At 40.1% G+C, this 15738-nt stretch overlaps 2 protein-coding genes across 2 annotated transcripts; one reads left to right on the forward strand and one right to left on the reverse strand.

Moving 5' to 3' along the window:
* Positions 1–1782: 1782 nt before the first annotated feature.
* On the forward strand, positions 1783–11236 carry neurl1b (neuralized E3 ubiquitin protein ligase 1B). The gene is made up of 5 exons (XM_030766522.1): positions 1783–1813; positions 7772–8344; positions 9336–10064; positions 10636–10758; positions 10989–11236. The coding sequence occupies exons 1-5, from the start codon at positions 1783–1785 to the stop codon at positions 11234–11236; spliced, it is 1704 nt and encodes a 567-aa protein (XP_030622382.1).
* Positions 11237–13623: 2387 nt separating this feature from the next.
* On the reverse strand, positions 13624–14853 carry LOC115805517 (trypsin inhibitor ClTI-1). The gene is made up of 4 exons (XM_030766126.1): positions 14736–14853; positions 14544–14581; positions 14305–14414; positions 13624–14194 (listed from the first exon to the last, which is right to left on the reverse strand). The coding sequence occupies exons 1-4, from the start codon at positions 14773–14775 to the stop codon at positions 14149–14151; spliced, it is 234 nt and encodes a 77-aa protein (XP_030621986.1). The 5' UTR covers positions 14776–14853; the 3' UTR covers positions 13624–14148.
* Between the last annotated feature and the right edge of the window lie 885 nt (positions 14854–15738).

Raw genomic sequence — 15738 nt, forward strand, 5'->3', positions numbered from 1 at the left:
TCAGTTTAATGTTCTCCCATTGCAACTGGCGTAAATATCATTCAAATGGTGGCACAAAAGGAAAGAAGCACTTTGTGACATGTTTCATTTGTGCTGTGAGCTGGACTGTGACTTTAGTCTTTGTTTGATACATGCTTCCTGTTGGAATCTTCAGTGCCACTGCTGTTGAGTGTTGGCGAATTTCGCTTCTGCTTTTGCCTATCCCTTGTCTTGTGCGCGACTCATGAAGGCCACTGTTTCCTGCCAAGACAAACATGAAAATATAGACAGAAGGGGGAATTTTTCTGTAGGGTTGCAATTTGTGAACGCCCTTCATCTCTCAGTTATTTTCCTGTGAGGCTTAACTAGGTTGCATACCCCTTTGGGGTCCAGTGTGAGAATTGTACCAGTCTTATTTATATAGTACTGCTGAATGTTTTGGTTGACGGTCTAAGGGGACAGTGATATGCAAACTTAGATAATACTTTTTTATAGTTGCTCAGAGTGCTTCCTTCATTATCTCATCTGAGAAAGTATGATCAAATCAAGCCCACTGGTCAAATCCAGGTTTGAAAATTTGATGTCTCTTTGCACATTATAGTATATCACGTTCCTTGAAGAGTTTTGTCGTCCCTACATTTGTGCTGAGTGTGTTTGTTTTCTTTCAGTGGAGCCGTGTCTTTTTTTTTTTTTCTTTTGTATGACATCAATATAGTCATGAGTTCTGAATTGCTTAAAGCAGTCTGACATTAGACCACTTGTCCACATTAGAGGAGTCATGTCCTTAGAACTATCAATAAACACTCAGACTTAATGACATGAAATGTATAATGTCAGTATAACATCGTTCGGGAAGTTTCGCAGTAACTTAAGTTGCCATTGGCTTTTGGCCTGCAATCATGGACCCAGCCCTTTTGGACAAGGCTCCTAAGAGACAGCCATGGTTCAGAAGACAGGAAACAGCTTGCAAGGATCCCAGCGGTCAAGGCTATGGGGATTGAGGATGGGGGCTGGGATGGGAGGGGGAATTTCCTCACAAGGCTTGTGTAATTTTCAAAAATATCCAACATTCTTTACAATTGTTTCGGGGTGGATAACCACCTAAAGTTTGATCTTCATATCATCTTGTCTGGTGATATCATAAAAGACATCAGACCATCCACAATGTTAGTTTTAACTCTGCTAGAATGCCAGTGAGTTTAAGGAATGCTAGACAGTAAACTGTAATAAGACGCTGTCTTTAGAAGAACTGCCCCCATGAAAATGGTTATTTTTTATCATAAGAGTTTCTTAGTCTTTTTAAGAATATTATTTTTAAAAAAACATGTTCATGCTCCGGCTCACACTGTATGTGATGGAATGTATAGGCTAGATTAATTCTGCAAAACATCCTGGAAAGTATGAACTTTTGAGTTTTACTCTTAAACAGCCGCATATTCGATAGGATGTTACAGTAAAATACATTAATAAACTAATTATCGGCGTCCTTTATTTCCGTGGGCTGCTACTCTGTTTCTTTTAAGTTGTGCATAAGTGAGATGATTTAAAAGGAAGGAGGGGGGCGGCAATGCACCAATGAGGGCGAACTGTTATGAGAGCTGTTCCACTTTGGCAGACAAGATGAACATGCTCGCGATACATGCTGGAAATATTGCGCCGATCATACCGCTGAGAATGGAACTGATGTTTACGGAGCATTTTGTCGGACAAGATTTATAAACTTTGACAGTAATAAATGGAAGGACAAGGAGTGTTTGCACTTGGAATCTGCTTGTCGGTAAGGGAGACGAATAATTGGGTATAATGGGGAATACTACACCTAAACCACTAATAGGTAAGATATCTCGTCAGTGTTTACGAATACACAAAAGAGTTTGCACATGATTTTCACGATTCTTCTAGTGTGCTGATAGAGAAGGGTTGTCTTGATTTCAAGACATATGCGTGATAACAGTGACACGCTCTCTCCTTACCCCTTAGGAGAGCTATAGTCGCTGCGGAGCGAGCGGTGTATTCGGTGCGTGGGTGAGGAAGATGACGGATGATTCGCGAGTTTCAGTGAGCTCGTGCAATTGAGAGCCTGAAAAATCACGTTTAATTTAGTGGAGGCGTTTTGAACCGCATTTATTTAATTGAAAATGTAAATCTCATATTCGATTCATGAATACGCCATGATTGTCGCTTACTGTAAAGAGGAGAACAGTCGTTTTCACATGATTGTCCATGATGTTGCACTCAACAGTATGGTTTGCATCTTCGGCGGTTGTAAACTAACATCAATACACTAGTGTGTAAGGATATTTTATTAGTGCACACTTCATGCACCTGAACAAAAGTTACTGAGGATTAGCATTACTTTAATATATTATACTTGTCACAAAAAGAGAAGGCTCGTATGCCCGTGAATGTTGTGGACCTGAAGACTTTACAGTCGTTGATCAATTTTTGTTTGAAGCGGAACTGTGCATTTCCGCTTTAAAAACGGCCAACTGTGCCATTTCAAGTACCCTTTTCTTGCATTTTGTATGGTCTGAAATTGCGAGGACTCGATGAAATTACTTTGCACCTGTTACAGGTGATCTTTCCACAGACTGCTTTAAGTCTCAGCAGACTAAAAGAGTATTAGGAACTTTATCCATCAGTAGGGCCTACATCTTGGTTTCCACAAGTGATCTTTTCATTCAGTGTCAAAATTGAATAGAACTATACCACAGATTTAATTATCCAGCCTTATTGAATACCCTGATCAGAGAACTGGTACTCAGACAACATGGTGATAATAGAGCCTGTTTCTTTATCAGCAGACTGGCAGAACACAATGACAAGTGTCATTTCATCATTGAACAGAAATGATTTTACCAATGGTGTGGACCACTTTTCCTTCCCCCATTCTCCCCTGCTAATGAGACGAGACCCCCAATGTTTGCCACTGCTGATTGAATTATCAAGCATATGAGGACAGTCTGTAAATGATTGGTATATGTGTCTTTAGAAAGGCCTTTGACGATCTTTTCTGAGTGTTTTTTTTCTCTTGATTTGGCATCAGTTGGATGGGGGAGGGACAGATAACTGGGAGTACATTTCCATGTTTATACATATGGTGCACAGTCAGTTCATATTTCTTTGCTGTAAAGGAGTTTCTTAATGAGTTTCTTAACCTTCAACAGAAAACTCTTCACTAAATCTAAAAACTCAGTGCTTTTCTGATGTTGATAATGTGTCCTCACAGGGTTGCCTCAGAATGAAAACAGTGAGTTAAGCATTAGTAGCAGGGCTGGACCTGAACCAGAGCAGATTTGCTGGATTGGTTTACACTGCATTGGCAGTGCACTCTGATGTTGAAGTTTACTGCTATGTCATTCACAAGATTTAGCAAGATGAAAGTAAGTGGCCAAGGGCAGACATTCAAAACGTACTGAGGTCTTAGCCTTCAGCCTGAAAGTCCAAGTAGATGTCTCCTGAAGTTTTCATTGAGTCACAAACATGTTCTGTCATATAATTTGAGTTTTTCAGTCCAGTAACCTCTACAAAGTATCATCTCAGTTTCTAATTTCTCAAAATTACGTGCTTTCTATTATCTTTCATTGTTTGTTGAGTTTCTGCTGTCTAGTAATCAATTGTGTGTGACCAGTTATGTGTAACTGACCTTTCTTAAATTCGAATGAAAAACATTTCCCTTAACATTAAGTAAACATACTGAAATTCCAACTGTAGGAATTACATGTAAATATGAGTAAAAGACACAGTAGTCTTTACAGGTGATTTGACTTATATTTTGGATAAAATCGCTGAATATGACAACTGAGGGAGTTATAGATATATTTCATTATCCTCCATAGCAGTGTATCTCAACTCCAGTCTTGGGAAACAACTTGAGAGCATATTTTTCTCCTAACACAGCCCTAGCACACCTTATTCAACAAATCCAGATGTTGATTATTTCACAAGCACAATCAGGTGTGTTAGATCAAATATATTCTGTCCAGCTGACTTGTTGGACAGGAGTTGAGAAATGCTACACGTTTCAAGCTAAAGGACCAAGTTAGTTTTCCAATGGACACTATTGTCTTAATCTAAATGTGGCTTGAAAACAAGAAGACCCTGTTATGATTCCACTTTAGTGTAGAAAGGAGGGGTTTTCATTTTTCATTTTATGATGACAGGGAGACTGTAACAGTGATTTTAGCTAAGTCAAAAGTTCACATGCTTTGCGTAAACAGCAGTTATATTTTAGATAACTTACCATGTTTTAAATTACACTGCTATACAAGACGCATGATGCAAGATGATGTTTTTTGAGCTATTCTGATTTGCTGACAGTAATTCATTATGTTGTTTAGAAAGTTTGATTCAAAAACATGTGAGTGAATCTGTCTTGTGATGTTTTTCATATTATCTTCCTGAGGCTACTTTGTGATCTGAACAGTGTACATCATTGAACTGTCTCTAAAAATAAACAAATCCTCATCACATGTGTCCATGCTCAGAGGGCAAAAATACATTTTTGAATGTAGCATCTCTAAATCACAGACACAAATAGGGCTACAAGACAGCATTTTATCAGATGCCTTAAATGTGTTCTGGCACCTTTATGCATGTATGAAATTCTTATGGATTTTTAAGTAAATTGAAACTTTTTGTACTGACTAGTCCTTCATACCCAAACAGAAACCGCAAACGTACCCCGTGTCGAGGGTACATGTAAACAATTTAATTATGAAAAAATCTTATGTTGGCTCCCTCAAAGAAGTAACTGCTGGGCAAGCAACTCTTAAGAATTGCAAAAGCTGCATTTGGACTTTCAGTTTGCTTCGGTATCTTCCTCTTAGTTTACTCAAATCCTTTTTATTAGATTGGAACACCACTTTCTTTTATACATTCAGGTCACATATAAAGCCTCTTCATAGATCTCTGTTTGGATTTTGCAGTAAAATATATGACTAGACACAGACAAAAGAGCCTAAATCTCATTAGTCTGTTTTAGTGTGTGTGTGTGTGTGTGTGTGTGTGTGTGTCTGAGCTGGGAGTCGGTTAAGGGGGACTGTAGTTTTGTTGTCTGCTCCTGTTCTCATTTGCTGTAAGATCAGGCAGATCTATATTTGGAAGGCATGGAAAAGCATGCTCTGGTTCACCAGTGAAGTTCACTGCTCTCTCATCTCAGCTCAGCTTGTACACAGGCCCAGGAAAAGGCCCTTAAATCTCATCTTGTGAGGAACTGACTCTGGTATTTTATGTTGTACTCTTTTGTTTATACAATGAGCCTCCAGACCGTGGTCAGTCAGTTTAATGTAATTTCGCTCATCACGACGGAGAAAATGAAAAAGCCAAACACATATATGGGAATGAATAGATTGTCATGCTTCATTTGGAGCCGAGTAAACTTTCAAATTGACCTTCATGGAGGCTTTTCTTGATTCCTCAGCACTAGGAGGCGTGCTATGTGCTTTGTCCTCACAAAGATCACAAAATACACAGGGGAGTCTTATGATTCACAAAGCAAACAGACACAGCCTCACAGTGGGATGTGATTTCTCTGTTGATGAGGGTCTTCTCAGGTTATCATGGTCTGTATTTATCTCTATAAGTCAGGTATTGAAAATTATCTAAAGGATTTTTTTTTTTGAAAATCTTAAGCATTGCACTCTGACCACGGACATTTCTTTTGTTTCATCCTGTAGGTCTTTGAAGAGTTGACATTAAGCTCAAGAGAGATATGTGTGTGTTGTGTAATGGCATAAACAATTTTCACTTCTCATGATGATACTTGGAAATTCAGTGTACAAATGATGCAACATTCACGTTTGGATTTCTTAATTAAAAATTGGCAAGATAAACTTCGATGACTGCAGGAGTTCACTGTGATGTCCAGAGGTGTAACAGATGTTTATTTGGCATGCTGCTTTTACTGATTTGACACGGTTTAGAATGTAATTAGAGATAATGTTTAATTTTGGAAATGTGCTGTGGTACATTGCAATGAGTGATTGTTCTCACAGAGAGCAAATATATGATAAATAGATACTGAGTCATTCCAAATCTTAGCCAAAATTAAATGGGGAAACCCATTTTTAAAGTATCTCTTTTTTTTTATGAATTACTATTGTTGTATGCTGATTCTGGCTTCGTCTGCAAACGCAGCACAGTTACTTTTTAACCATCTGTTGAAACTTTGTTTGGTACGTGCTGTCTTTTCAAATTTCCAGCTTTCGCTTTCTTTCTTTGAAGGAGACTGCACCAAAATTATGATTTAAATATTTTATCTTGCTTGAAGTATGTTATATGACCAGTCTGTCATATGTCAGAAACACTTTATCAGATGTGGAGGGGAGAAAAAAAATAAAGTGTCAAAACACATTTTTGTTAGACATAACTCAAAGTTTGGATTCTTCTTTTCATTTTGCCTGGAGTGCAGCCAGAGCTAAATCTTTCACTGAATCTCCTTTTCTCTGTGGGAGAAGAGGGATTTTAACTAGGTGACACCAATGTTGAAGAGATTATCTATTCTCTTTGTATTGTTGTTTTAAAATCTTAATGTTGGAAATGTACGCTGTCAAACATTCTAAAGGTGAATAATATGGTGTTCAGCCCAGATAATGGGATTTGGGATTTTGCCATTGGATAACCATTCTGTCTTGCAGACCTAAAACGAACCTAGTGCATACGCTGAAGACATAAAACTCCATTTCAATAAAATACATGTGTGATAGAAAGCCATTTGTCCAAAATAGAAAAACAGAATTTGTTTACAATCTAAAAAACCAAGCACTGTTTTACCTTTTTTTTTGGAGACACTGCACTCTACAGTCTTAACAGATCCTCTGTGTACTGTAACACATGTGTAACACAGATTGCTTCTGGTGCTTCACCTGAGTGTTACAGACAGTTCTGTTTTGCCAAAAGTGCATTTGTTGGGCTTTTTGACTGCACCCTTGCCTGTCTCAGTTTGATTTACTTTGTGACATAAAACATCATAGAAAGGCCTTGAATTTTTTAATGTAGTCTGCTGTATTAGAATATTCATGTCTTTATCAAATACACAACATAGGCAGTAAGCACAGAAAACCTTCCTCAGGCAGTTTTGTTTAATACTGATCACATAAACTGTTAGAGCTGTGTGGTTGATTTGTTCTTTATTTGATTGGGGTGTATTTGTTTTTGCGTACAGAGCCTCCTTCTATATTGTCATCACCATGTTCAGAACTATACAATGGCACGTTGTGTTAATGCCTCTCACTGTCCTTCAGCTATAGGCTCATGGTGAAAGCTAAATGTTCCCTTATGTTCTTTGTTAGGCAGAAATGTAGAGAGTATGTTTATCCATCAAGAATTTACAGATGTGTGGAATGTTAGAGGAGAGGGGGAGAAGAAACATTGGTGGGACAGTGCTGGGAATTTTGTATTGGTGCTTTAGTATGAGCAAGGGTTAGTAAATTAAGCTTTTCAAATCCACTGCTTGTCTTAGCAGGACAGTGTGGGAAAGCATCTGGAAAGCTCTGGATTCCAGAGGTCTGATAATTGAAGTGACATGAGTGTCGTCAACTGGCATGAACTCCACAATGCTGCGGTTTGTGGTGACATTTCCTCTGTTGAGTAGTAGCTGGGTTTGACTCAAATTAATGTTTTATTGTTTTGTGACAACAAGTTTAACTTGTCACAAAGCAGCACTGATTATCAGTTTATTGAAATAGTGTTGATTAATATTGTTATTTGTATATGTTTGGTGAGACGGGGTTTACTGGATGGGCCATTCTCACAGTCTTCTAAATCTTTTGAAATTTGTCCCTTTAAACAGATGTGAGCCTGCAGCACCGTCCAGTGGCCAATCGGCAGTACTACACACTGGCCAGCAATGGTGTGGAGCGGCGTACTTCTGCCCCACCAGTCAACATTAGCATTGAGTCACCCCGCTTCCACCCACATGCCAAGGGCAAGAACATCCGCCTGGATGCTCAGCTGCGCCGCGCGACACGCAAGAACAGCTTTTGCAATGGCATTACTTTCAGCCAGCGCCCCGTGCGCCTCTACGAGAAGGTGCGATTGCGACTTTCAGGTGTCCACACCGGCTGGAGCGGAGCTCTACGCTTTGGTTTTACCAGTCTGGACCCTGGTGAGCTGGCTTCGTCAGATATCCCCAAGTACGCTTGTCCGGATTTGGTGACTCGACCAGGATACTGGGCCAAAGCCCTGCCAGAGAGACTCGCCCTGCGGGACAACGTGTTGGCTTTCTGGGCAGACAGGCACGGCAGGGTTTTTTACAGCATAAACGAGGGTGAGCCCATCCTCTTCCACTGTGGGCTGAGTGTGGGTTGCCCTCTCTGGGCCATCATAGACATCTACGGCATTACGCAGGAGGTAACTTTGCTTGGTGAGTCTTACGTCTCAGAATTGAGTAATTCGCTAATTACTTACTTAATTACTAAAGGTGGTCAAATTATTTTCACTTCGCGCAATCATAGTCCAGACAGACTGTATTAGAAGTGACAGTCAAGAGCAAGGGATTAATGCTAATCCGATACCTTTACTTAAACTGAATGAGCAGCATTCTACGTGACTTGTAACACACTACAACCACACATGACATTACACGTAAGCAGTGATGCAGAACTACCCTTCAGAATACCAACATTTTCAAGAGCTCACATTCAGTAAGATAAGATACTGTTTTCAAGGACTGGTTCAGACAGCTTACAAGAGGCCTCAGAGCTGTAGATGAGGGAAGAATGCCAACAAAAGAGACATCACAGTTATGGGGCAGGTCACAGTCTCACCCAAACTTGTTGTTACATGGTGTGTGGCAGTAAACTAAATTATATCCCACTTCAGCGTGGAAAATGAGATCCCAGAGTAACACCATAAGTCCAGATAACTACAGTCTGGGAAATAAGAGTGAGTGACCCTTCTCTTTTGACACACTGCAGATTTGTTTATCTTCTGTCTGTCTGACAGGAGCCATGAGCATATTTGGTAAGGGCTGCTGCATGTCCCAGGGGCACTCATATAGAGAGAGAGAGAGAGAGAGAGAGAGAGAGAGAGATCCAGCATCCCTGGAAATAGCAATCTTGGGCTCAGAGGCCACCAACCTAGATGTGGTCTGACAACCAGACTTATGCACATGTTATGACTAGTTTACTGCCTTCGCATTCCTCTGTTGATGCATTGTGCTTGTAGCATTTGTGTATTTGGCAGACACTTAAAAGCCTCATGAGAGTACTGGTTGAATAGGGTTTTTTTATTCACTGAAACTGTTCACATTAGTCCACTCTAGTTCATGTTCTGAAACTAACACCTTATAAACACCTTTGTTTTATTGTTTCGTCTGAATGAGTTTTTTCACTCTCTTCCCTACAATCTCTCAGAGAGCACTTTTGCTGAGAGTGTTGGAGCGAGCTGTCTGAGTACCGCCCGGCTTAGTGCCTACCTGCCTCAGAGCAACCATGACTCAGCCAATTACAACAACAACCAGCTGGAGACCAATCAGGCTGCCGCCGCCAAGATCGCCACCTTACAACTCAGCAACTACAATCAGCTCATCCCATGCTGCTCCTCATCCACCCCTTCCTCCTCCTCTTCCTCCTCCTTCACCATCCAAAGGGCTGCTCGGGGGCTTCCCTCACCCCTTGACACCGACCTGCACTTTCACCCCATGCGCGGTGCTGATATTGTTCTCTCTACTGATCGCACGACTGCCTGCATCCACTTTCTGGACAGCAGTCGAACGCTGGTTTTTAGTGACCGGCCCATTCGCGTCGGTGAGACTCTGTTTGTGGAGGTGGGCCATCTGGGCCTGCCTTACTTTGGAGCGCTCCTGTTCGGAATGACCTCCTGCGACCCGGGCACACTCCATGCCAGCGAGTTGCCAGTGGACCCAGAAGTCCTGTTGGACCGTAAAGAGTACTGGGTGGTGTACCGTGGTTTTCCTGTGCCAGCTGCAGGCGATGTACTCAGCTTCACCCTGCTTGCCAACGGAGAGGTGCATCATGGAGTCAACGGCGTGGTGCGTGGACGTCTGCTGTGTGTAGATTCCTCCCAAGTCCTCTGGGCGTTCTTCACTCTCCACGGCAGTGTCAACCGACTGAGGATCTTAGGTAAAGAAAAGCCAAATTCCCTGTTTCAATTTCGGTATGTGATACAGTTACGCCAACACTAAGGTCAGCTCTGACTTCAGAATGTAGCGATTAGGTAATGTGGTGCTAATGCACAACAAAAGTGCAATTGTACACAAAGACTGTCATCTTTTATTTTATTTCGTTGCCCCTGACAGACCTGGTTTTCTCCTTGAAATGTCGGCCTCCTCATGTTCAAGTCTGTCTGTGGTTTATTTTGGGGATGAAATTAATTTGGCTCCCAAATAAGCCCTAAAGACACCATGAGCTGAGCTGAGAGATTAATTCAGGAAATAACATGCCAAGCATGAAGTGGAAGATAATGCTGGAGAATTAAGGTCACAGGCGCATGATGTTTTTGATCTCGAGCACATCCGGAACATAAACTATGGAACATAATGACACTAATAGTAATATTATCAATTATTACTAATGGTGCTCTCTTTTATAAAATGCTTTACCCTAGTTTTGCCTGCTGGCTACATGAAGTAAGATTTTGCTCGGTTAGTGTGAACATTTAGCCGTTTAAAGTGTTTGTCTCTCTGATTTAAAGGAACTCTGCAGACAAGTCCCTCCACATCCCCCTCCATCTCTCAGGGAGGCACTCCCGACGATAGTGACTCTGACCTGGCTTTCAGCGTCAACAGATCCTCATCTGCCTCAGAATCCTCTCTGGGTGAGCTTTCAAATCCAGACCTTCCATTTTTCTTTTCTTTCCTCTAGCTGTGATTGTACAATATTTTTTTCTGTGTGTGCGTGTTCGCTCTCCTAAACATTCTTCAGGTGCATTGCATGGAGCACACAGTGCATTTAGTAATAAATTAAGAAATGTAGCACTTTCGCCATCAGTCAGTTTAGTCACATAAGTAAAAAAAACTGTATGCTTTGTCTGTGTTGTTTTGTTAGTGACGGCTCCCAGCTCTCCTCTCAGCCCTCCCGTCTCACCAACTCTCAGCTCTCCAGAGTTGCCCGTGGGGAACAAAAACGGCGAGTGCACGGTTTGCTTTGACCAGGAAGTAGACACGGTCATCTATACCTGTGGACACATGTGTCTCTGTAATGACTGTGGGCTTAAGCTGAAGAGGCAGATAAATGCCTGCTGTCCCATCTGCCGGCGCCCCATAAAAGACGTTATTAAGACTTACCGGCCGTGATGAGGGAGTCTTGTTTAAAGATTTTCACTCAAACTGACTGAGCACAAGACTGCCTGACTGTGGTCTTTTTTTTTTTTTTTAACGAACTCTGATTGCAAAGCTATCCCATTGCTTTCTTCTTGTAGCTTAACTTCGGTCTTTGTCTTTCTCTCATGAACTGTATATAAAATATTGCCTCATTAAGGTAAATGCCATCTGTCTTTGGACTTAGATAAGACCACTAAGTTTTTGGGGGACTCTGAAAAATTGCTTTGTCTAATTTTCTAATGTTGCTCAGATTTTTTTAGTGCCTTTGATATGATCTGCATCTTTAAAGCAGCATATAACAGTATGACAATCATATAATGTTTTGTATGGTAAATATGAAAATATGTTATAAACCCGAATTGACGATATGTAAGACACGTCTATCGCAAGAAGGAAATGATCCTGAATCTTTTTAATAGGAAGAGAGGAAACAGAAGGGGATTTTTAGTTTTAAATTGTGAAGGATTTGTTTTAAATGCTTATTGGTGTGTGAAGGTGAATACAGAGAGAGAGACAAAAATAAAAGTTTGAACAGCTGTTGCACTTACACTATAGCAATTGAGAGTAAGCACGGAGCACAAAGCACATAGGACTCCCTGTTTGTACAAATGAAGGACTACCTTTTAAGATAAATTACTAATTACAAAATGTTTGATTGTGTATGTTACATTTACATTTTTACTACAGTGAGGATTTGATGAAGAGATCATTATTCTGTTGTAGCAGGATATCGCTTAAATTGTGTTTGAGCGTGTGTGTTTTGTTTTTTGGGTTTTTTTTTCCTCATTTGGGCTGCTGAAATGTTGGACATTTGTGTAAAATTTATTCACAAATAATTTTCTTTAACCTACATCAGCTTTCTGCACGGACAGTCATTGTTATTTCATACTCAATTTGAAACAAAACTTGAAAGCTGTTATGTAGTAACAATGTGTTACATCATCAGGGTTAACAGATATTCACAGGTTATTTAAGGGCATGTTTGTGAGGATCAGACCAGCACCTTTGGCAGTTTTGTGTATGGTTAGATATGATGTATCAAAACATAAATGTACTGTCTCTGTGATATGCGTAGGAGGATATGAATCAGCTCTTTATACAGAGGGCATGTATGTTTTGGCCTGATCTCAAAGTGACTGAGTGTCCGGTTATCTTCAGTTGGAACTACTGCTTGATGTGTAACTCTGATCCTCATGAACGAGCTCCAAAATTATACAGGGGTCTCAAGCACAGACTACTGATACATGCTTTTGGCTGGCTGAATCTTTTGTTAACAGTATTGTGAAAGCATGTTTCCTTTTACATCTCATAAGCTGAAAGAGTATTGAACTTCTTGGTGCCTTAGCAGATGTATCTTTTGCACTATGCTACACAGAATCAGCAGTATTTTCATATATACTGAATACAAGGAAAATACATGTTATTAGATTAATCTGAACAAATATCACCCACTCATTTTGGTATTTTCAAAAATGCATTTTATAGAGGTGGAAAAGCCACGTGTCATTTAGTGTTGATGGAGTTGAGTCAGGTGGGAATTGAAATGAGCAGAATTAGTGGGACATGGGTATTATTTACCAATTCCGTACATTCTAAGGAGGTGCTGTAGCATGTCAAAAATGGGAACTTATGTTCTCTGTTGATTGGACAGGTGACTGACACTTCCATTTGGAACAACAGAGCACTGCTAATCGGAAGCTATGTCATTTAAAAAAGTTATCCCAATCATTCGACACCAAAAGCACCATATATTTGAAGCTCTACCTAATATGATTTCACCTTTTTATTATATTTTGACTGCAAGATTCTGTTGTCAAACACTCCTCTAAAACATTTTTTTAACACTTCAGGCCAGAGTTCAGCTTTGGGACCTGGAAAAGGCGTTCGATGATGTAATGCTGCATTCCTGACCAGATTAGTGATGTTATATTATAATGAAGCTTTCAAACATAAATTTTCCCAGAAGCATATAACCAAAGCTGCTATATGAAACAATTTTAAAAATGTTCTCAGGATAGGTTGACAGGAAAACCAACAAAGAACATGAATGTGATCGTCATTTATATTACTGTACAAAATCTAACATGTTAAATTTATATTTTGAGTCATACTCTTGTGTAAAACCAAGTTAACCCTAGAGACCAGTCTTCGTAGAGGGTAGTGATTTTTGTCCCCCATTCAGTATAAATTGGCCTCATGTCCTCCACAAACGTAGACCTTGAAGGATTTTTTTTCCATTGCTTGTGTTGTTTGTAAATATCTGTTTGTAATGTACACCTTATTAAATTTACTGTGCATAATTGTAATGTGTGTAAAAAAAAAAAAAAAAAGCGGGTTTGGGTACAATTTATTTGAATCTATTTTTTTTTTTTAAATCTGACAGGTTATGAATGAGGCCTGTGGGCTCACTGACAAACACTCCCTCTCTTCAGAATCAAGTAAATACCTGACACAAATTAGAAATAAATAAGAATGATTCAGACTAAAAGAACACAGAATATCAGCTTCAGAAGAACACCAAGTACCAACAAAAACCTAGATGTTGAAAACTGTTTTACACCAAAACAGGCAAAATATGTACATTAACATAACCAAAGTGGAGGATTTGTTTAAAAACACAAAACAAACGACATTATTGAAATAAAATCTTTACTTCAGGAAGACATGAACATTAATAGGAAAACATTAAAATTAAATGCAATATTGTTCAAATTCAGAAATTGTCAATTTTACTTTGATCCTCAAAAGCTACTGTTAGAATCTGAAGAGCTCAAGTTCAGACATTCAGAACACAAACATGAATTGTGTTTACTGCAAACATGTTACAAAAAAAATCTGGCATACTTAAGATCACATATTTTCAGGGTAGCTGCGTGGTAGTCGGTTCAACACTCGCCAGATCTGGCCATTAAAACGCTGTCCGCCTTCTCGCTGTGGAGCAAATAAACATCGGTCAGAAGGGAAGGCAAATAAGTCAGAACACTATTCGTCTGTATCATGTGATAGGCCTACTTATGTAGAATTACGGGTAGCCCACTTACAAATTGTGTAGGCACAGCATGCACGGATTGGAGTAAGTAGTTCCGTCACTTCCACAAACTGGTTCGTATTCACGAGTACAGATGGGCAGGAAAAACTGTGAGCAGTCCATCTGCAAAAACGAGTACAAATACGTTTACATTTATTCATTTTGCAGACGCCTCTATCCAAAGCCACTTACAACACGGCCAGCAATACAACTGGCTAAGATCAACATAAGATACTTTGCTCCTAAACCTACCTTTCCATCAGCAGGTAACGCCGCTGTCCATGCCAAGGCTGTAAGACAAAAAGGTGCCCAGCGTTCATTATTTGAAGTAAACAATTAAATTCACTCGACCTTCAGTAAACCGAAAGCTAGTCAGTTTCAAAGGGAATATTTTTGAGCTGAGTCCTTCCTAAAACAACTCTATAAATATTTAATTTGACTTACTTGCAAGACAGAGCACTAAGAAAACACTGCGAATAAACATTTTGCTCTCAGTCCGCTGAGAAAGTGAAATGACGATGCAAGTGATGATAGGCGTAGGCTACTGCACGTCCTTTATAACTCCACCTATCACCTCACCTACGCAAATGAGAAACCGTTGAGACGTATGATGAAGCAATTGACAGAAAAAAAAGATTAAGCAATTGATAGGCCCGCCCAACGGGCACGTCAGCCAAACCCAGCTGTTGGAAACAAACAAATGATGTGCTCCTCAAACAAAACTGGTTAGCCTTCGTATGGTTTTAGGTTTATAACGAATAATATCGATCTTTTTTCAAAGCATTAGCTAAATTTTAGCCAATTTCGTAAATGACTGGAACGGTGACCTTTATTCCAGGTATAACTACCCATCAGACTTGTTAGCAAAGGCCGTGAGTGTAGTCACAATCAAAAGAGGTACCGGTTCAATTTTGGGAACTGTAGAGGGGCATGTGATGGCTTGCCTTCTTGGGCAAGCCTAACACATTACGTAATACAGTTACACCTTTGATTTTTTCTAGAAACGATTATGCAATAAAGCACCTTCTCACGGTGTAACAGTGTCTTCTATGCTGTATGGCAAGTATATTATGGCATGTGTATGACTCAGAAAAGGTTTAATAAGACATACATGGCAGAATGTAAATTAAGTGGAAATGTCCGTAAGCGCGCACACACACACTATGAACAGTGAGCAGTGAATTTGTCCTCTGCATTTAACCCATCCAACACACAGGTAGGAAACACACACACATACATACATACATACATACTAGACGCGGGAGCAGTGGGCAGCATTCTTGCGCACGGGGGGCTTTGGGGTTGAGTGCCTTGCCCAAGGGCACACAGCCGTGATTGTTGGTCCTGGTAATCGAACCGGTAACCCTTCAGTCACGAGCCCGGTTTTCTAGCCTCTAGAGCACGGCTGCCCTGAATGATGATGGTCATTTACTACATTCGATAACAT

This window comes from Chanos chanos, chromosome 2 (genome assembly GCF_902362185.1).
Source record: "Chanos chanos chromosome 2, fChaCha1.1, whole genome shotgun sequence".
NCBI classification, from domain to species: domain Eukaryota; kingdom Metazoa; phylum Chordata; class Actinopteri; order Gonorynchiformes; family Chanidae; genus Chanos; species Chanos chanos.

What these genes read in the sequence shown, in the direction of transcription:
- LOC115805517 (XM_030766126.1), bottom strand. Translation starts at nt 14,775, where the DNA reads ATGTTTATTCGCAGTGTTTTCTTAGTGCTCTGTCTTGCAA. An exon ending in CTTAGTGCTCTGTCTTGCAA is followed by an intron (nt 14,582 to 14,735) that starts GTAAGTCAAATT and finishes TTTGTCTTACAG; the next exon opens with CCTTGGCATGGACAGCGGCG. An exon ending in ATGCTGTGCCTACACAATTT is followed by an intron (nt 14,195 to 14,304) that starts GTAAGTGGGCTA and finishes TTTGCTCCACAG; the next exon opens with CGAGAAGGCGGACAGCGTTT.
- neurl1b (XM_030766522.1), top strand. Translation starts at nt 1,783, where the DNA reads ATGGGGAATACTACACCTAAACCACTAATAG. An exon ending in TACACCTAAACCACTAATAG is followed by an intron (nt 1,814 to 7,771) that starts GTAAGATATCTC and finishes CCCTTTAAACAG; the next exon opens with ATGTGAGCCTGCAGCACCGT. An exon ending in TGCCTCAGAATCCTCTCTGG is followed by an intron (nt 10,759 to 10,988) that starts GTGAGCTTTCAA and finishes TTGTTTTGTTAG; the next exon opens with TGACGGCTCCCAGCTCTCCT.